At 55.8% G+C, this 19,896-nt stretch overlaps 1 protein-coding gene across 3 annotated transcripts in view; it reads right to left on the reverse strand.

The window, feature by feature from the left end:
- The window catches only part of COL11A2 (collagen type XI alpha 2 chain), a 28,374-nt gene that overhangs the window by 2,945 nt on the left and 5,533 nt on the right, over nt 1-19,896 (reverse strand). Inside the window, exons 5-60 of one of the 3 annotated variants that reach the window (XM_054569183.1) lie at nt 19,258-19,449; nt 18,316-18,393; nt 17,627-17,689; nt 16,769-16,948; nt 14,642-14,701; nt 14,500-14,541; nt 14,207-14,269; nt 13,793-13,867; nt 13,225-13,311; nt 12,901-12,957; nt 12,683-12,736; nt 12,545-12,598; nt 12,393-12,446; nt 12,154-12,207; nt 11,943-11,996; nt 11,817-11,861; nt 11,605-11,658; nt 11,115-11,159; nt 10,866-10,919; nt 10,627-10,671; nt 10,436-10,489; nt 10,148-10,192; nt 9,904-9,957; nt 9,735-9,779; nt 9,473-9,526; nt 9,049-9,156; nt 7,931-7,984; nt 7,595-7,648; nt 7,459-7,503; nt 7,320-7,373; nt 7,160-7,204; nt 6,973-7,026; nt 6,818-6,871; nt 6,552-6,605; nt 6,056-6,163; nt 5,843-5,932; nt 5,602-5,655; nt 5,270-5,377; nt 5,042-5,149; nt 4,855-4,908; nt 4,698-4,751; nt 4,395-4,502; nt 4,146-4,199; nt 3,848-3,901; nt 3,559-3,612; nt 3,353-3,406; nt 2,903-3,010; nt 2,467-2,520; nt 2,237-2,290; nt 2,057-2,110; nt 1,569-1,622; nt 1,215-1,322; nt 1,068-1,121; nt 865-918; nt 496-603; nt 289-342 (exon numbers count right to left, since the gene is read on the reverse strand). In XM_054569183.1, coding sequence (XP_054425158.1) covers nt 289-342; nt 496-603; nt 865-918; nt 1,068-1,121; nt 1,215-1,322; nt 1,569-1,622; nt 2,057-2,110; nt 2,237-2,290; nt 2,467-2,520; nt 2,903-3,010; nt 3,353-3,406; nt 3,559-3,612; nt 3,848-3,901; nt 4,146-4,199; nt 4,395-4,502; nt 4,698-4,751; nt 4,855-4,908; nt 5,042-5,149; nt 5,270-5,377; nt 5,602-5,655; nt 5,843-5,932; nt 6,056-6,163; nt 6,552-6,605; nt 6,818-6,871; nt 6,973-7,026; nt 7,160-7,204; nt 7,320-7,373; nt 7,459-7,503; nt 7,595-7,648; nt 7,931-7,984; nt 9,049-9,156; nt 9,473-9,526; nt 9,735-9,779; nt 9,904-9,957; nt 10,148-10,192; nt 10,436-10,489; nt 10,627-10,671; nt 10,866-10,919; nt 11,115-11,159; nt 11,605-11,658; nt 11,817-11,861; nt 11,943-11,996; nt 12,154-12,207; nt 12,393-12,446; nt 12,545-12,598; nt 12,683-12,736; nt 12,901-12,957; nt 13,225-13,311; nt 13,793-13,867; nt 14,207-14,269; nt 14,500-14,541; nt 14,642-14,701; nt 16,769-16,948; nt 17,627-17,689; nt 18,316-18,393; nt 19,258-19,449 — 3,786 coding nt within the window. Of the gene's footprint in view, nt 1-288; nt 343-495; nt 604-864; nt 919-1,067; nt 1,122-1,214; nt 1,323-1,568; nt 1,623-2,056; nt 2,111-2,236; nt 2,291-2,466; nt 2,521-2,902; nt 3,011-3,352; nt 3,407-3,558; nt 3,613-3,847; nt 3,902-4,145; nt 4,200-4,394; nt 4,503-4,697; nt 4,752-4,854; nt 4,909-5,041; nt 5,150-5,269; nt 5,378-5,601; nt 5,656-5,842; nt 5,933-6,055; nt 6,164-6,551; nt 6,606-6,817; nt 6,872-6,972; nt 7,027-7,159; nt 7,205-7,319; nt 7,374-7,458; nt 7,504-7,594; nt 7,649-7,930; nt 7,985-9,048; nt 9,157-9,472; nt 9,527-9,734; nt 9,780-9,903; nt 9,958-10,147; nt 10,193-10,435; nt 10,490-10,626; nt 10,672-10,865; nt 10,920-11,114; nt 11,160-11,604; nt 11,659-11,816; nt 11,862-11,942; nt 11,997-12,153; nt 12,208-12,392; nt 12,447-12,544; nt 12,599-12,682; nt 12,737-12,900; nt 12,958-13,224; nt 13,312-13,792; nt 13,868-14,206; nt 14,270-14,499; nt 14,542-14,641; nt 14,702-16,768; nt 16,949-17,626; nt 17,690-18,315; nt 18,394-19,257; nt 19,450-19,896 lie in introns of those variants that run through there. The other 2 variants (XM_054569180.1, XM_054569181.1) reach the window with 2 other exon arrangements.

Raw genomic sequence — 19,896 nt, forward strand, 5'->3', positions numbered from 1 at the left:
AAACAAGAAAGAGATGGTCACCAAAGAAGAAGGCTGGGACACAGAGGGATGGAGAGCCAAAGTTATGAGGCCACAGGACAGTGGGACTGCCACAGAAGGGACAGGCATGAGGGAACATGGGGACACTCAGGAGACCTTGGAAAAACGGGGCAGGACACACTGCAGACCTAGGAACATACAGAAGAAACTGAGGCCTATGCTTGTTGGACTGGCAGTTGCCATCGAACTCACCGGGAAATTATAGAAGGAAAATCAGTGGTTTAATGGAGGAACAGATGGGGTACTCACAGTGAGGCCGGGGGGCCCTCCAGGACCAATGGGGCCAGAGGCTCCTGGGATACCCTAGGAAAGGGAGGGCCCCCTTCAGCTGGGTCCTCCACCCCACTCCCTCCCTCACCCCAGCCTGAGCCTCCACTCACAGCCCTTCCCACCCCCTATGGGGATCTCCACCCTCATCCCCCACCCCGACCTTCCAGGACTGTGCCCTTTACTTACCGTCTCTCCCTTCTGTCCAGTGGAGCCCTGAGGGCCAGGAAGTCCCCTATCACCCTTCTCTCCCTGCTCCCCAGGGGGCCCAATCAATCCAATGAGACCTGGGTGACCCTGGAGAAGAGGACAGGTGGTCAGGGGGATGCAGAGAGGAGACACATGGATGCTGGAGGAGACCACGGGGGTCAGAGCGCAGGAGACAAGAGAGGCTTGGGCACAGGGGCTGTAAACGGTCCTCACTGAGTAAGGACCCCGAAGACTTGGGGCTGGAGGCCTGGAGCAGCGGGAACTCAGCGTCCCAAAGGTCTCAGGAGGTGAGGGTGAGGGTGAGGGTGAGGGGAGAGGCACCTGGCCACCTGTCTGTCTGTCACCCACCTTCTCTCCCTTGGCCCCAGCGTCACCACGGAGGCCAGGAAGTCCTGGGGGTCCCTGTGGGGAGACCAAAGTCACTCTTTCCAGGAAGAGGCTCCCTGCCCACCACTTCCCCCTTCCTCCAGGGCTTCAGCTGATGCCCGCTTGTCCCAGGGTGTCCCATCACCCCCACTCACCGCCCCCCCCGCCAATCCACAGTCACTCACCACAGGACCTGGAGGCCCGGCCTGACCTGTGGCTCCAGGACGACCTTGCTGGCCCTACAGAAGTGGGGAAATCACAGAGGTCAGGAGGAGCGTCCCCTCCCACGGCTCCTCACCCCTCCAACCCAGCCTCTCCTCTCCATGACTCACCGCTGGGCCCGGGAGCCCCCTCAGACCATCAGGACCAGGTTTTCCTGATGGGCCTGCAGGACCCACAGGGCCCGTCTTCCCTGGGGCACCCACAGCACCAGGATCCCCCTGAAATATACACAAGGAATGTGTCCTAAGGGGCAGAGGCCGGGAGTGCGGGTGGGGGCAAGGAGTCCAAGGTAGACAGAGTGAGGCAGGGAGGAGAGTTGAAGCCCCAGGAGCCCCAGGGGCAGGAGCGAGTATAGGGAACCATGTTCCCACAAGGGGCTCAGTGTTGAGGAGGTGGATGAAGCAATCTGAGGAGCAAAGGAGCGGGAAGATGGAGGGAATGTTCCAGGGCAGCCTCTCCCTCACCTTTGCTCCCTTCTCCCCTTGTCGCCCCTCAGGACCAGCTGTGCCAGCAGGACCCTGCAGATGGAGGCGGGAAGGAAGAGTGGATGAGGGTCCAGAAGCCCATTCACAGATGGTGAGAGCAGGTACAGCTGGACCACTTGTTAAAATACTTAGTAGTTCTGAGCATCTGGTGAAGAGCCACACAGTGTCCCACCTCCTACCCCAGCAACTAAACAGTGGACCCCTGGCCCAGCACGGGCCCTTCCTCCAGCGTCCATTTTGATTGGGAGACACACACCACCCTGGTGAGGACTTTCATACCAGACTCCAGGGACAAACGTACCTGACATGTATGCACGGCATACTCATAAACACATGTGCTCAAGCACATGTGCACCCCACTACCCCAGGACAACCCAGATACCAGGCATCCCACCCGCCACTGCTCACCCTCTGTGCACCCCACCCACGGACTGCCCCTGGAGATCCCAGGTGTCCGCCTCACTTACGCGCTTTCCAGATGGTCCGGGGGGTCCATTCTCGCCAGTGGGACCAGGGGATCCCTAGGGAGAGTGAGTGAGTGTTGAGCCTCCAGCCAAGGGACCCATCAGGAGTGGGTCAAAGGAGAGGAGCAATGGGTCTGAACACTTGGGCTCAATGGTGGGGGGAGGGGTCCCCTGGTCACTCACAGGCTGCCCTGGCTCGCCATCCTCTCCACGATCACCCTTCGCACCATCTTGGCCCTGCAGGGATGAAGCAAAGTCAGATAAGGCCCCGACCTGGCTGGGACCACCTGAAAATTGCTGAGTCTCCCATCCCTCCAGCTGCCCGGCCATATCCCCAGCTTCCGACGGCCAAGCCCACCAGCTATACAGAGGCCCACCCCCTTTGCCCCTTCCCCCAACTGGGTAAGACTCACCCGAGGGCCACCTTCTCCAGGAGGGCCAGGGTCACCAGGAAAACCAACAGGCCCCTAATGCAGAGGGAGAACAAAGGTCAGACTCACAACTCCCTAAGCCTACCCAGAGCCAACACAGGCCCCCATGGGCACATGCCACGCTCTCCCTCTCTACCGGCAGCGCCCACCTGTCCCACCCTAGGAAGTGGGTCTCCTGCACCCCCTCCCCATGCTCACATGCCTTCTAACACTTTCGGGTATTAACTAGAGGCCATCTCTCACGTTCTCTCTCTCTGGGTCCTAGACTCTGTGTGCCCTCCCCAGAAGACCCTATGCCCAGAGCCTTCCTCCCAGGTATCCCTCACTCTTGGTCTCCCCGCCCTCCAAGATCCTCACACGCCCACTCCCAGGTCTCCCATTCACAGGACTCTCCTCTCAGCCCCTCACCCAGACTCACAGGGTTCCCTTTGGGGCCATCATCCCCGGTGGGGCCTTTAGGCCCTGGTGGTCCCGCCTCTCCCGGCTGCCCTGACTCTCCTTTCTCCCCACGCTCCCCGCGTGGGCCCTGGAGAACGAGTACAGGATAGAGATGGTCTCAAGAGGGTCTTGAAGATCAATAATGCAGCCCCTGCTTCCAAGACACCTTCAGCCTCCCCCAGTCCTCTCAGCAACAGTAGGATGCACACAGAAAGACAAGCCCGTGGCGCGGTCCCTTGCCCTCTCTTCCCTTGGAGGAGAGGGTGGCAGGGCTCACTCAGACTCAGGGACCAGGTGCCATAGAGAATGCCTGGGGTACAGATTCCTGGGCAGTGGAGAAGGTCCAGCTCCAGGAGGTGATGGGAAAAGTGGGGGTAGCATTGAGGGGGTGAAGGGGATTGGGGAGGGGAGCCTCAAAGCCATCACTCACCTTGACACCTGGCTCACCCTGGACCCCGGGAGATCCTGACTCTCCTGGCTCCCCCTGCAAGGAGACTGGGGTCAAAATCCTCCTTCCCCCCACAAAAAAATCCTGATATTACCCATGCCTCATTGTCTTTTGACCCCCAACCAAAATGGGAAGAAGTCCAATCCCACATTCTCCCAGACCAGGCCATGTACCGCCTTCCTAGTTACCTTCTCTCCAGGGGGACCCAGGTTCCCAACACCTCCTGGGGGACCTTGAGGACCCTAGAAGAGGAACAAAATTAGGGAATCATAGTTCAGGGTAGGAGGTGCCATTCTGGGGGCGGGGCCTGGAAGAGGGCCCGCAAGGTCACAGCAGTGAGACAGCAGGGGGCCTTCTTCCCAGGGGCCAGTAGCTTCTAGTGGCATCTGTGGCGAAACTAGAGTTTATAGTCTGGGGAAAGGGAGGCAGAGGACTGGCCACATTGATCTAAAGGGACAAGAGGCTGAGAGGACTCACATCCGCTCCATTGGGTCCAGCTGGGCCTCGAGGTCCTGGGGGGCCAGGTGGTCCCTGAGGAGAAACAGATACACCCTAAGATAAGGCAGGGAAGTGAGGGACACAACAATGGATGCACAAGAATCATGCAGGGTTGGGCGGCGCAGAGATCCTGGAGAGAGAGGAGGGGCAGCCAGGGCAGGGAGCCAGGGGATCAGTGGCAGTGGGGGTGCTGGTGTGGGCTGGATGGGTGGGGAGTGACTAGTCTGTGGGGCTGGGGTCACTTAGGGTCACACACCATCAGTGGGGTCGCACTCACCATAGGGCCCACGTCTCCTGTTTCTCCCTTCTCCCCAGAGGGGCCTGGCAAACCCTGTGCAGGTATACAGGGCATAGATCCAGGTGAGCAACCCCCGCTAGGCCCCCAGTTCCCTCTGTCGGATCCCACGTACCCCCTCTCATTCCTTACTCCCATCTCCCCTTTCCTTTTCGGAATGGGGCTGGCAGGGCCTGAGGTAGACATCAGCTCCTGACCCCAACTTTTGGCCCATCTCCACCCCCAACTCACCTGTAGGCCAATGGGTCCTGGTGGCCCATTGAATCCTCTTGTTCCTTCATCACCTTTGGCTCCAAAGTGTCCCTGGGGTCCCCGGGGTCCGGGTTCCCCATCTGCTCCCTGAGGTAGGGGGAGGGCAGGGACAAGGACACAGATGGTCGTGTCCAGGTGTTCTCCATCGACAAACCCCACACAGCAGGGGGGCAGGCCCAGAGCCCCCTCTGCCCATGCCCAACCCCAGAGGCAGAGGGCCACTGTTGGCGACCAGGGGCTGCCAGGGCCCCTGGCGGAGCAGGCCAGGCATCAGTCACTCACCGCTGCTCCAGGTTGCCCCACAGGGCCAATGGGCCCCGGGGGTCCAGGAGGGCCCTGAGGAAGAAAGAAGGGTCAGAGACACCAAGACAGGGAGGGAGATCAAGTGAAAATGAGGTTGAAGGCCAGAGGTCAAAAGTCAAAGGTAGTAAACACTTACATGTTCACCCTTGTTTCCTTTAATGCCCTTCTGTCCCGGGTCTCCCACCTCACCCTGGGAGAAGGCAAAGGAGTTGTTGGATAAAGAAGGTGGGGAGAGTGGGGACAGTAATGAGACAGGGATAGGGGCCATGCCCAGATCTGCAACCTCATTTAGAAAGAATTCCAGGGACTCTGGGTTCCCTCACCTTGTCTCCATCCTCCCCTGCCACGCCCGGGGGTCCAGCAGGACCAGGAAGCCCCACAGGACCCTGCACCCCATCGCGGCCAGTAGGACCAACAGGGCCCTTCTCACCCTGTGGAAAGTAAAGAGAGGAGTCACGACCCGAAGGCAACCCTTGCCTTCAAACACTGCCACCGGAAACCCTCTGTAACCCGGCGGCTCACTGACCTCTCCCCAGGCCTTAAACACTCACCGGGATACCTTTCTCTCCTGCTGCTCCAGGGGGACCCTGAGGTCCTGGGCGCCCTGGGGGGCCAATGGGTCCCCCAGATCCTGCTGTACCTCGTTCCCCAGGGGATCCCTAAGAGAGGAAATGGAGTCAGATCCCCCAAGGAAGAGACTGCAGCCTACCCACACCAGAGGACCCCGGACCAGGGGAATAGCCCAAAATCAGATGCATGATGGCTGACCCTACAGTCCCTGTGCCCAGAAACGGCCGACCTAGATCCAGATGCCACTCTTCACTCTTCATCCACCCCCCCTTTCCTGGTTCCTCCCCACTGCCCCCAGGGACCCCGGACTCACTACAGGGCCAGGGGGACCAGCCGGACCTTCATTTCCCTTCAGACCGGGTCCACCCTATGAACCAGAGATTTAGAGCAACAGATGTGAGCCAGGAAGGTGCGACATCACAGGAACAGGGGTCCAGGAGATGCGCAGGGTTAGGGGTGGGGGACAGGCTCAGAGAGACGGGAGTAGGGTGATTCTGAGGGACACCAGGACTTGCAGTGACTTATTATAGGCGGTCTGGTGGGGTCACACTCACAGCAGTGCCCGGGAGGCCTCTCTCTCCTGGGAAGCCCCTCAGCCCAGCTGGACCATCTTTCCCTGGGGCCCCTGGAGGACCAGGGTCACCCTAAAAGGAAAGGAAAGGTGGTAAGCCACAGCCATGCTCCCAAACTATGCAGAGAGAACTCTGACCCCCCTTAAATCCCCAACCCTGGTTCCCAAGTTCTCTTCTGCCCAGCCCCTTACTGACCTTTGTTCCTTCTTTTCCAGCTGTTCCCATCAGTCCTTGCTCTCCAGGGGGTCCTGGGGGGCCTGGATGACCTCTCTCCCCCATGGGCCCGGTTTCTCCTGCAGCTCCCTGGGAAAGAGGCAGAGAGACTCCAATCTCAGACCTTTCACCCCAATGTCTGCCCAAAGCAGCCACTCTGGCCTCCCTAAAATACCCCTTAAGAACCCCTTTATCCTTGCCCCAAAGATGCTGGGAAATTCCTGGGAGCTCTCCTAGGCCAATGTTCTGGATTTCAGTCCCCAGAGTGGAGGACCTATACCACCTCATGTCCCCAGTGGGGAGCTGCCACTCCTCTGAGCCGAGAAAATGAGAACTGGCCCAGGAACCAGACTGAAGCTGGGCATCAGAGCTCTAAACCCCAGCCCCACCTTTTACCCCACCCCTGGGGTCCAGGGCAGGCTCTGTGATGGGGAAAAGGGAGAAGGGCAGGTAGACTAACACCAGAGGGCAGACATACCTGAGGTCCCACCACCCCTGGAGGACCAGGGGGGCCGGTCTTCCCTTGGAAACCCTGAGAGAGAAAGAGAGGAGAGAGCAGTCAGGACACAGTCAGGCACAGACACTGCGGGACGGAGCCCAGGTTCCCGGAAGAAGAGCAGGGTCACTACCACTTTCTTGGCCATGGGTCTGAGTTGTGAACGCCAGGATGCTCTCCACTCTGCCAGGCGAACCTCCAGACAGCTCTGGAGTTTGAGGGTCTGAGGGGGCCAGGGCACCACTTACCACTTCTCCTCTCTGGCCCGGGTGTCCCGGCAAGCCATCCTTCCCAGGGGGCCCCTGAAAGCGGTTCAGATGTCAGGTGAATTTAGGGCAGGGAAGGGAATTGGGAAGAGGAACTCAGAGAACCAAGGTGGGCCCGAGGCCAGAAGTCAGCTTACCGGAGGTCCTTTGGGACCAGGAAATCCATTGGGGCCCTGAGGACCAGGGAGACCCTAGAGACAGAGCTGGGTTGAGTAGGGGTGGGATGCTGGGCGCAGGGTCAGCTTCCTGCCTGAGGTAAAAGGGAGCTGCTTCACCCAGGCTCCCTGGGGAGCATGGGGGCCAAGATGGTCCAGTGACACTCACCCTTTCTCCAGGGGGCCCGTGGGGGCCATCACCACCCGATGTTCCCTGCCGGGAAACAGAGTCAGAGGAGCTGTTTTCTATCTTCTTCCAGGTCAGAGGAGTTGCAGGGGAGCCGGGCTAAGGGGCAGACCGCTAATGGATCCCTGCCAAGACCACTAACCTTAGCTCCAGACTTTCCAGTGGCGCCTCGGGGTCCCCGCTGACCCCGTGGACCCTAGAAGAGGGGAGAGGGGTTGTTAGGAAAACCAATGCACCCCTTTGGATCTTGAGCCGCCGGTCTGTCTCCCCGCTGCACTCACCGTGGGGCCCCGCTCTCCCCGAGGCCCTGATTTCCCCGACAGGCCCTGGTGTGAAGGAAGCAGAGACAACATCAGCGAGTGCAGGGCTCTCCACAGAGTAGTCTTTCCCTCTGCACCCTTTCTTCCGCCAGCTTACCCGGGCCCCCTTCTCTCCACTGGCTCCGGGAAAACCAGGGAATCCTAGGGACCCCTGGTAAAAATAGAGAAGACAAAAATTGAATGGTCAGAAAAGAGAAGGGCGTAGGAAGGGCCAAAAGGAGTCAGCAGAGGTGATGGAGGCACGGTGTGGGAGGCCTGGGCTCTGCCCATCAAACCCTGGGGGCTCCGTGGGCCTCTGGGCCCTCCCCTAAGAACTGGGGTGGGCTAAATCCTCTCTAGGACCCCACTGCTTTGTTGCTTTGATTACATTTCCTGTATTCAGGTGTCAGGGAAGGGAAAAGGATGAGGCGGTACCAATGGGGCATCATGTCACCTTGGGACCCTGGCGTCCAGGATAGCCAGGCAGACCAGGAACACCCAGCTTGCCCTGTGGAGGGACAAGGAGCAATTAAGAGCAAAAGGAGCCACAGATGCCACTCCGTCCCTAGAGAACCCAGCCCTCAGAGATGGGAGCCAGCCCCCACCCAGCAACATGCCCCACCAGACCTCCAGCCCTTCAGCTCCCACCTCATCGGCTGCCTGGGTTTCATAAGCTTTCCTCCCTGAGAGTGAATTTTCCCCAAGTCTAGTGCTGAGATCTTGTCTCCCCTGTGCCTGGGGACTAAAGTCTGCCGCTCTATCAAGTCCCTGGGAGCTGTGCTCTAGCCCCTGCCGACCTGTTGACCTCGGCTCCACCTTCCTCAGCACACACTCCTGTCCCTTGCAGGCCTCCACACAGCTGGGGACCACCTCTGCCCTCTGCTCATGCTCTGCACCACCCGAGCTCCCCAAGCATGCACTCCTACCTCCTGATGCCCCCGGATGCACCCCTGCCTCCTCGTGCTGCAGGCCCATCCTGCCCAGGCAGCTGTGGAGTGGAGGTTGGGAGCAGGGATTCTGCAACCTGGCTGCCTGGGCTCAAACCCTAGCTCTGCCCCTCCCTGGCTGTGTGACTAACAAACATCTTAACCACCCAGTGCCTCTGTGAAGCAGGACTGTAATAGTGCCTACCGCACAGGATAGATACAAGTGAGCATGGTGCTGGCATACAGTAAGTGCTCCGTGAACGTTAGCTCTGAAGATCCAGAGCCCACCAGCTCTTGACTCCCTTCTGTCTCCGAACTCCTACTGCTCTGAGCCTGGACACATGTGCACTCTGCCTCGCACCTACAGTTACCCTCTGACAGCCTCTATGCCTTGCTTCCATCAATCTGTTGTAAACTCTTCATGACAGGGCCTTTTCCTTGACTTCTTATCTATCGCCCCTCAACACCTCAGTGTTCAGGAGGTGTCATATAAAGAGAGAAGCACAATTAATGCATGGTCATATCTGATTGATTCACTGACTCCAGCTGTTGGCAACCCCGTGCCCACCCTGATCCCAGTGCCCAGGCCCTCATTCCCTCCATGTCCCTAGAAAACACAGACACAGATTCCTTCATTCCCTGTCACCTTCTCGCCCATGAGCCCAGGGGGCCCAGGGTCTCCAGTGGGTCCAGTGCGTCCCTTCGGTCCCTCAGGACCATCCTCTCCTCTTGAACCAGGAACTCCAACTTCACCCTGAGTGAGAGGGTTGGAGATGTGCGTGTCAGGGACTAGGGGTGGAGGCTGGACCCCAAGGGGGAGAGGCAGACCCCAGTGAAGTTAAGTGGGGTTGGCAGGAGTCCCAGAAGCTTTTGCAGGACAGGGAGCCCCACAGGGGCAAGAAAACTGTTGTGATCACAGGGGGTTGTATCCTGCTGGGATCAGGCCCTAAAGAGTGCAGAGCACCAGGGAGGGGGACTCCAGGGTCTCAAAGGAATCAGCTGGGGGGTCCAAAGTGGAGGATCATGAGGACTTAGAGTTGGAGGGGCCCAGTGTAGAGGTTTCTACTCACCCTGTCACCTTTCACACCCATGTCACCTTTGAGCCCGGGAAAGCCATCATCACCCTGAAAAAATTGAGAGTGAGAGGACAGCCAGATGATACAGGGTCAGCAGGTGCAAACGGAGGATTTGGAGAACAAGGGTGCATGGGTGGATTTCAGGAGCTGAAGTGCAGCATGGGGCAGGCAAGAGGGAAGGAGGTGAGGAAGAGACGGACAGAGAGCTTGGTGGGGGCAGGATGGAGGTGTTGGGAAGTTAGGGCACATTGCTCACCTTTTCACCCTTATGACCCTTCAGACCCCGAATTCCATCCACACCCTAGAATTACACAGGATAGAGACAGAAATCAGGGATGGAGGTTGAATCGGAAGGACCAAGCTTCCAAGACCCCAACTGGTTCCCCAAAACGCAGTCCTGTTGCTCCTGGTCTGGTAGCCTGTACCTTGACACCTCGAGGTCCGGGGTATCCTAGAGGACCCTGAGGTCCAGATGGACCCTGGAAGAAGAACGAGAGGTATCTCTAAAGGGCTCATAGGGCGGTGGCCTCAGGAGTTCAGAAAAATGGAAGTGACACCAGAGAAAATTATCAGAGCCCTGTGAGTGAGGAGACAAGCCCCAAGGACTTTGAGAGTGCAGAGTCTGGGCGGGAGCCCCTTCAGGGGTGAAAGGAGCAGGGAAGGCCTCACCTGGTTTCCTTTGGTTCCAGGGGGCCCCTCCTTCCCGGGGTGACCCTGGGGGTAGGGAAGAAAAATGTGACCACTCGCCCCTGTTACCTTCTCTGTATCCCTCTCTTCACTTCTTCAGCCCAAATTCTCCTGTGACCTGATGAAGCCAACTGATCGTGGGAAGGCACCATCAGCGACCTCCCAGGGCAAGGAGCACGTGGTATGGAGAGTCGCTGAATGTCCTTGGAGGTCATTCAGCAGGGTGGAGGAGCAAAGGGTATTTGCAATGAGAAGCAGGGGCCCACTCACCGGCAGTCCGTCTGAGCCAGGCATGCCAGGGAGCCCTGGTTTCCCTCTAGGACCCTACAAGATGAGGAAGTTCAAGGTCATCAGAGGGGTCAGGTCCAAATGTGGCTAAAGTCCCTGCCAGACATTGAAGGCCCTCTCGACAGCCCCCCACCCAGCACATATCCTGTTCCCCAGATCACTTAGTCACTCACCTTCTCTCCATGAGGGCCGATGGCACCCTGAGGCCCAGGGAGACCCTATACAAGGGAGAGAGAAGTTACAGAGGCCCCACAGGGGTGGGCACTCTGTCCTCCAGCCAGCATCTCCCATTCAAGCCATGAGCAGTGAAGACTCGAGCCCCTTCATTTCTTGTCCCCATCCAGGTCTGATCCACTGCGGAAGCCCAGGGGAAGTCGCTAAAGTTGGAGAGGGCATGGACAGGGCTACTCACCTGGGTCCCAGGAGTGCCCTGTTGTCCAGGAGGTCCTGGCTCTCCTTGTGGTCCCTAGAAACAGGCAACCAGACATGGGTCAGAAGGAGATGGTGACAAACTTAGGGTGGAGGGCTGAGTCCCAGCAGGAATAGCCAGAGGGTGAGAACCAGAGCAGGCAGGGGGTCAAAGTGGTGGCAAAGGGAACAAAACCTTGGCAGGGAACTTGGGGGCTAAGGGTCAGGTGGAGTCTCCCTGCCAATCGCTCACCAAGCTCCCTTTGGGACCAGGGGGACCATCCATGCCTCGGACTCCCTGAAACATAAGAAGAATGTGAGCAGACTGGATGGCAGGCGCAAGCCTGGCGGGACCTGTGGTTTCTGAGAGGCCTGGCCATTCCAGAGGGTGGACAGGCGGAGGCACATTGGTCAATCCCCCAGTTCATCCCAGACCCAAGCAAACACACCCAGCCCATATCCACAGGGCGTGGGGCTATGGGGCTGTGGGCTGTGGGTTTGTGGGTTTTTGTTTTATTTTCCTTGAGGATTTTTTTTGGCAGGGGCAGGGGAGTTCCATGCTGAGAGCCTTTGGTGCCCTGTACCATAAGGCCCTAGGAGGTCACCTGGCGGTGGAGGCCGAAGTGGGACTAGGTAGGGGCTAGCGAGGTGGAACTGGAGGGATGGCGGGGCAGTTGGGAAGGTGGATATTTGGAGAAGTCAGGGGGAGAGATCAGGGACAGAAGGTAGGGGCAGTTACTTACTGGTGGTCCAGGAATACCAGGTGGGCCTTTAGGGCCAAGGAGACCCCGAGGTCCCTGCACTCAGGTAAGAGAAAGGTATGGCATGCATGAGTGAGAGAAAAAGTGTCCCTTTCATATCCATGGCCCTCCTCTGGCATCCCCAGAACCCTCCCTGTCCCTACCATCACCCCCTCCCCATCCCACCCTCACAGCCTGATCCCCTGGATACTCACCGACTCTCCAGGCAGCCCCCGAGGCCCAATCTCCCCATCGTCCCCCTGGAGGAGCAGGACATGGTGAACTGGCCTCACCTCCCAGCCCTCTCCCACACTGAACCCCCACCCTGGCCCAACACTTACCCGCTCTCCATCCTCGCCAGGGGGCCCCGGAAGGCCCTGGACACCAGTATCACCCTGGAAAATAGGCAAACAGGTAAGAGGGGCTCAGAGTCCCCAACACAGCAAACACTGACCTTCTCCAATTAACCAACCAATTTCAGCCACTGAGCTCCCGCTGGGACCCTCAGCCTCCTTCCCTTGCCTTAAGATTCCTACCCCCTAATATACTCACCCTGTGTCCCTTCTCCCCAGGAAGCCCTGGAAGTCCATCAAAGCCTCGGTCACCCTAGGGGAAGAAGGGGCAGCCCATGTGAACTCCCAGTCCCTTTCCCACCCCACCCCTCCCTACTGTGTCCTGTGTGGGGAGGTACCAATTCATGAGGGAACCTGGGGACCTCAGTCATCCTCAGAAAACTAATGAGCTCAGATGGAGCTGGAAGCTAAACGTCAGACAGCGGCCCAGTCTGTCACCTTTACTCCGGGTTCTCCAGGCATCCCTCGAGCTCCATCAGCACCCGCTCGGCCCTGCAGAGGCAAGGGTAGTGTCAGAGCAAGCAAGGGACGGTTCTCCACACTCTGTGGCCCATCTCCCACCCATGTCCATCCCACACTCAGTCACTTACCCTTCGCCCAGCCTTGCCAGGAGGGCCTGTGAGGCCCTGAGGTCCTCTGGGACCCTGGGGAGGGAAAGGCAGGGGCAGGGTCAACGGGCATCAGAGGGGAAGGCCCTGAGTTGGGGATCAAATGGGTGGGGGTATCACCTGAGGTCCTAGATCTCCAGATTCTCCTTTCAGGCCAGGGCTCCCAGGTTGTCCCTGTGAAAGAGAAGAGAGGTTGGCCATACTGAAGGACACACCAACGGTGACCTCAAAGCCCCTCCAAAAGAAGCAAAATAACTTTTGATTTGATTCCCTTCCAGAACTATCCATACCCCAACACACAAATAAAGAACTTCTTACCCCACACCCTACTCACTCACCAAGGGTCCAGGGCGACCAGTATATCCCATGGGTCCAGGGGGTCCACGGAGTGCCAGCTAGAGGAGCAGGGAACACAGCAGAGCTGAGAAGAGGCTATTGGAGAACTCCCAACCCCAGTACACCTTCCAAATTCACCCTTCAGGCTCCTAATCCTTGTTTCACTGTCTTATATGCTTCCCAGCATTTCTCTCAGCCCCAAACAACCCAGACCTTCCCCTGCCCTACATTCCCTCCAACCTAACCTTCCAACCCCTCCTGCAGTCTCCCCTTTCCCACCATTCCCCTCCCTCCACCAAGACGCTCTCACTCTCAGCCCTACTCACCCGTGCCTGCTGCAGAATTGCCTGGGCCTGAGCCTCCTGAGCAGCCACCACAGGGCCCTTGTCACCCCCACCACTGCCGAACCGGAACTGATGAGCAGGGAGAGAAAGCCCAGGTTCTTTCAGGAAATCCATGTGACCTTTCCAGCCAGAGGTGTCATCCAGCGTTCCTGCCTCAACTCCCAGGCTCAGGGACACCCCCTGTGCCCTCCTCCTGCATCTTCCACAGGACGTTTTCAGATGATCACTTAAGAGTTTTTCAGAAACTCAAGTCCTGTCCTCTTCCCCCACTCTCTAGCTTCTTCCTCCCAAGACACTCCTTTGGTTCTAGACCCCCTGAAATATAGAATTTCATGCTCAGTTCTAGGTGATCCAAGTTTAATCCTAGAAGATCCATGTTGGGTTCTAGCTCATCTAATGAGGCCCTGATTCCTCCAACCCAATGATCAATCTCTTTGGGTTGATGGTGTTTAGAGGCTTTTCAGCTTTCCTGACCTCTGGTTCTTGATGGTACAACACAATTCCCTTGCCCTCCCTATCAGCTGGTTCCAAAGCTCAGAAGACAACTCACTGGGAGCATGAGGGATGTGCCGGGAGGGCCAGGGGCTCCATCTGATCCAGGGAGCCCTGCTCGGCCAGGGGGGCCCTGGAATGGGGAGAGAATGAGAAGGATAGGTGACAGATAGGGGAATATTAGAGTCCTAGCATCATTTGGAGGCTCTCCTCAACAAGGTAGATGCATACTTCCCCAGATCTTTCCTGAACCCCACTCCAACCCCGTGGAGAAAAATGAGGGGGAGACACCAGACTACTGTCCTCCACCCCAACCAGTCCGCCCTCCTTTGTGAACACTGGGCAGCATACCAGTGTCTTGTTCATTGATCAACCAGATAATGAGAAATTACTAAACATGGTGCCCCACTGGGTACTAGTGGCTTCTTGGCAGGCCTCCCCCTACCACCACCAATAGAGAACACTCCCTTACCCTCTCACCAGGGTCACCAACTGGGCCTGGGTTGCCCTGGATGCCAGGGGGACCAGTCAATCCCTGAGGAACAAAAGAGGAGGAGGTCAGGTGTGGGCATTCAGACAGAAGAGGGGTATGTGGCTGAGGGGTGGTCTTTGCAGAAGAGATCTGTGGATCTAAGAGCTTTTTTTGGAAGGATGCGCTGGAGTTCTGAGAAGGAGGCCTGGCCATACATGGGGAAGAGACAAATGAGTGTGTAGAAAGGATTTCTGAGAAAAGAAGAGAGGCTTAAGGGTCACTGCTAGACTCACCGCAGGGCCTTCTGGGCCAGGCGGCCCCTCCACTAGCATACCCTGGGGAGTCAAAAGTTAAAAGTCAGAGGCTACAGGACTAGCACCCCTACCTTCTTCCCTTATTTCCACTGTCCCCAGCTCAATGACCAGAGTGACTTACAGGTTCCAACACCGCAGGTTCCCCCTTCTCTCCCTTCAGCCCCCGAGGTCCACGGGCAGCCTAAGAGAGACACACATGAAACCTCCAGCAAGGCCTGAGAGCAGCCAGGACCCTGGGGCTGCTCCCATCCCAACCCCTACCTTCATTTTCAGGTCTTCCGGAGACTTCCTTGACCCTACCCCAAAATCCCCTCCCCCTCCCTCAAGACTCTTCACAGACCTCCAGGCCTGCCAAGAAGACCACAGGGCTCCCCACACCCGAATTCCCAGACACTCTTCAGCAAAAACAACCTCCTCATATCCCTGAGAACCTCTTTCAGGAAGATCCTCACACTCTTCAAGGAAATCCAAACCCCTCAACCTTCCCAAAGCTGCTTCTGGAGGACCCACCTTATCCCCCAAACTTCCTCTGACCCCAGGAATCCTTAGAACCTTAGGACAGATAGTATTGGGGTTTGGGGGAAGAGCATGGATTCGTATGAGAATTCGATGTAACCTATGCAGTCTTCAGAAAAGAAAAAATGTGTGCCCTGATGCAAAGAATTTTTCTTAGAATTTCAAGGAGTTTACAAGTTTAAAACTCCCTGGAGGTTAAACATCCATACTCTAAGTAAATTTGGATGGCAGTCCCCACTGATATCCCAAACTCATATCCAATAACTGGTTTTTGAAAAAATACAGCTCTTGGGCTAAGTTGCTCAAGCCTCAGAGCAGATCCCCTCAAGCCTCCACAGGTCCTCTCCCTGAAAGGACACTACACACTCCCTCTGTCCCTTATTTATACTCCAAGCCCACCAACTGCTTCCCTTCCACACTTCCACTCAGACGCCCACCCCCAACTCTGGGTCCAGAACCAAGAGAAGGATAGGGAGAATGGAGCACATTAACTACCACCCCCCAACTCTCCCAACAAAGATCTCCAGAATGGCCCCTCCACTTTCATCCTGATCAATTTCCAACTCTCCCATATCACAAATCAACGTTAAATGTCCAGAGAGCAGCATTAAAAAAGGCAACAGAGGATGAAGGGTGGCAATATTAGAGGAGGGAGGTATGGGATGAGGCAGCAGGGTAGAGAAGGTAGCTCTAACTGCAAGGCAGGCAAAAAAGACAAAGTGAGTAGCCAGGGAACATCCCAACTAACAGGTAATGGTTGAGGACATGGAAAACAATAAGGGAAACAGAATGAAGGGACAAACATTGGAAGCAAGAATGATGCCAGGGCCAATAAAAATTAAACATGGCCAAAATGGCCAGAAAATGAACTGGACAAACAGGAAGTGGTTGGACAGACAAGAAGCAGCCAAAGAAAGAGAATCTAGGAAGCAAACCTTCAACAACGACCTAACTACAATGACGAAGAGGAGGAAGAGATTCACAAAGCAGACAGAAAGTGACTCCTGGATGAGGGCTGATGACAATGAAAGGCAATTCTCCCAGAAAATGCAAACATTAAAGTGAGTACACACACAGGAAGTGACCACAATAAATACCTAGGCCCACATGGAAACTTTATGATTGGGATGACCTGAGACACCAGAAAGTAGTTCACTATCAAAGGATATTGTCACAGACAGCATGAAAAACTAGTCAGAGTACAAATAATGCCCCTTTTAGTCCAATATGGCACAGCCACAATGATGGACGGCATGATTGGAGAAGGCAGGAAGGGACGGACAGGCAGTGGTCCATAGGTTAGAAAGTGTGACATAGGAAACAAGATCATTTGGCAGCAACACGGATAAAAAATTGTTTTGACCAAGAAGAAATGATGGAGACAGACTGAAAACAGACATAAGGTAGGGGCTTATGGACCAAAAGCTTTACGAAATCCATCTTGATTGAGGGAAGAAGTGGCCAAAAAAGACAGGAAGTTGCCACAAGATTTTTAAAAAATCCCATTGCCCTGGCCAGAAGATTACATAAGGAGTCACAGGGTAAGACACTTGGGAAGAGAAAGCAGGAAGTTATATTTTCAAGCAACATATACATCTTATGTGTACAGAAAATGGCAAACCACCAATGGGAAGTAGCTCACAGCTAACAGACAATAATCAAAAACAACATGAAGCAATTCTTAGAGCTCCCACTGGAGGTCAAGAATAGCAGAGGAGCTACTTTCACTTACGGCTCCTGAGTGGGCTGTCTCCGCAGAGAGGGCAGGGCCAAGTTCCGTCTCCTCACGATAATCGTCCCCATAGCCATAGGTGTAATCGTAGGGCCCTGCTGGGGGGTCTGTGCCACCCTCCCCATAGTCCTCTGTCAGGAACCTGTTGGCTGTGGAGGGGACCTGGAGATCTGTCTGCTCCTTCCCGGGGATGGGGAGGGAGAGGCGTAGACAGGGGCATTAGGGCTGAAAGGAGTTTTCCCTGGACCCCAGGTATGAAAACTCCTAGCCCAAAGGATTATGAATATAATTGGGACTGGAGTTTTTCTCCCAAGAAGAGCCAGGGGAGCAGTTGTGTAGAAAGGTGATGGCCATCAAAGACCCTAAATTGGGAGGGATGTCCAGAAAATGGGCTTGGTAGGAAGAAATGGTGAATGATAAGAAGCATGGCCAGAGGGCTGGACACAGAGTGGACAGTCCATGGACATGATAGACAATGGAGTTTAGGGAATGACCAAAGAAACGGATGGAAAGAAGGGTAGAAGAGAACAAGGGATAGCAGTGGACAGAAAATGCCTCCTAGGAACAAAAATATGATGCAGGAAGTAAAACCATTTGACACCAACATGGAGAGTAGACTACTCCAAAACCAAAGAATAATGGAACGAGACATGGACATTAGAGAAAAATGGTTGTACTGAGAGAGACAAGCAGACCCATTGGTCTGGAATGACCAAGAGACAGAAGACCATAAATGGATACGACAAAGAGCCCTCTGGCCAGAGGAGGGACCAATTCATCAAGATGACATGGGGCCTGAGGGGTGGGTCACAGCTACCCACCGCCCCCGGCTGGGGTGAGTGTGGGAGATGGAGTTACCTCCTCAAGGGGTGGCAAGGGGCTTGACTCCAGGATTCCTTCCTCTTCATCTGGGGTGGGGTACTGATCCCAAGGGGAAAGGGAAGAAGCATAGCATTGGCATGGGGTGGGAAGGATGGCAAGAGGTTAGCAAGAAGGGCAGCAAAGTGGCCAAAGTGGCACCATGTCCCCCTCCCTAAGGGCACTGTCTGTCTGTGCTGGGGGTGGAGGAAATCTCAGATCTTGCAGCCCCTTGGGAGGGGGACAGTTTAGGGAGAGTGATTCTCTGTGGCCACAGAGGTTTGGAAGCAGAGATCTGGATGCCCCAGCTCTGCCTGCCTGTAACCTGAGGAGGCCCCAGGCAGTGGGGAGGGCTGTCTGCTGAGCTGGGCATCGGGAGTTGGGAGGCTGCCCCATGTTGGCCAGAACCTCCAATTCAAGAGGGTCTCCAGCCTGGTGAGGGGAATGCCTGCCAGGCTGCTGACCTCTTGGCAGGTGGGGTAGGCTTTCAGGGTGGGGTGTGATGCCCCCTTGGGGGAAGGAGACGTCCTGTGGTTGGGGCTCCCAGGCTGCTGCAGCAGGCATGGGAGGGGCAGTGAGGAAACTCCCATAATCTAAATATGTGGCATCTTTCCTCACACTTGGTGTCATAGATGTTTGCCCAGAGTGGTGGGGGGAATAAAAGAAAGGAAGGGGTCTCTCAAGTTTACCTGGTAATCAGGGGTCGTCCTCACAGTCATCACATCGTAATAGAGGGGCTCGTAGTCATAGTGGAGAGACTCAAAGGGCTGGGGTTAGGGATGGGGCAGCAGGATAGATAGGAAGGAGTGGAGGTTGGGGAGGAGGGTACAGGGAGGGAGGTGAGATGGTTTGGGATTGGGAAACAGAGAGTTGAAAATGAAAGGAGAGGTTGGGGGACAAGAGAGAGATGGGGAAAGGCAGGAAAGAGGGGATGGATCCCGCATGTGGGACAGAAGCAAACACAATTAAGAGATTGGCACTCCAATCTGAGACCACTGACCCCAGGTCAAATCTGTCACCCTAACCTTCAGAACTCCACCCAATCCAGAGTCTCCCTGCCCTGCCCCCCACACTGCCCCTTATCCTGCACCTCCACATACAGGGGGCCAGAGACGGCCTCACCTCCACCTTCCACAGACACATCACTCTTTCGGGATTCCCTCTATCTTCTTCTCCTTCCCCATTTCTCCTCCTATGTCTTACCATTTCAACTTCTTTCTTCCTGTTTCTGTCTCTTCCCTAATTTGCTCTCCCATCCTCTGTCCCCAAGTCTCACCCCACACCCTCTCTCCCAATCTCTTAATTCAATGAAGGGATGGGAAACCCAAGGACACAGTTCCAGGAAGACTGGCAGAGGAGGCACAAGGAGGGAACATAGTTCCCAGCCACAAATTCTTCGTAATGATTCTTTTTATTTTTAAATGAAAATAAAAAGGTTGATGAATGAGGAGTGGGGGGTGAGTGACAGGAACAGGGAGGTATGGTTGGGGAAGGGCATTAGGGAGGGGAGAACAGGAGGCCCAAAATAGAATGGGGTGCTCTGGATATTGGAGGAATTCTCTTGGAGGGATGTCTGGGTGTCTTTCCTCCGTTGGGTGTGCTTTAGTTTGGGGTCCACCTAGCTCCCTCACCTGTCTCTGGGGTTCCTGGTTTTGGGGTCTATGAAGTCTTGATGGTTGCTGCTTTGGAGATCTCTGGGCTCTGTAAGAGTGTTGTTTCTGAGGTCTCTCCTTCCAGTCTCTCTCACACTCCAGCTCCTTCTGTTCGCAGGATCCATAGGCAGCTTGCACCCCCGGAACAATGACAAGCTCCTGGACATCACCCTGCAAAGACATAAGGAAGGAATGCCACTGGAGGGAGGCAGAGGCGGCTTCAGAAAGAGACAAAGGGCACAGTCTGGGACAAGGGGTAGTAGGCCAATCCTAGGCAAAACTATATAATAGGAGAAAGTCACTATCAGCCCTCTATGTGCACAGCCCTTTTCAGTCCCCTCTGGACCTTCACAATAACTGGGAAAGTCAATAGTAAGAGGATCATAAAGATGCCCACTTTTCAGACATATTCCATTCAGAAAAGTTCAGAGGCAGTGACTGGCCCAAGGTCACTCACAGCAGTAGAATCAGGACTAGAATTCATATCGTCCAACTCTAAATTCAATGCTCTTTGTCTGCCCCCTGCTCCTGTGGTAATGCTTGAGCCTTTTCACAGGGGTTCCTGGAAACCGTGGCCCAGCCTTAGTTGTTCTGACCTCCCACTGGCAGTACTGATGA

This window comes from Pteronotus mesoamericanus, unplaced genomic scaffold (assembly GCF_021234165.1).
Source record: "Pteronotus mesoamericanus isolate MK-2021 breed Mesoamerican mustached bat unplaced genomic scaffold, CSHL_Meso_final contig_20, whole genome shotgun sequence".
In the NCBI taxonomy this organism is placed as follows: Eukaryota; Metazoa; Chordata; class Mammalia; order Chiroptera; family Mormoopidae; genus Pteronotus; species Pteronotus mesoamericanus.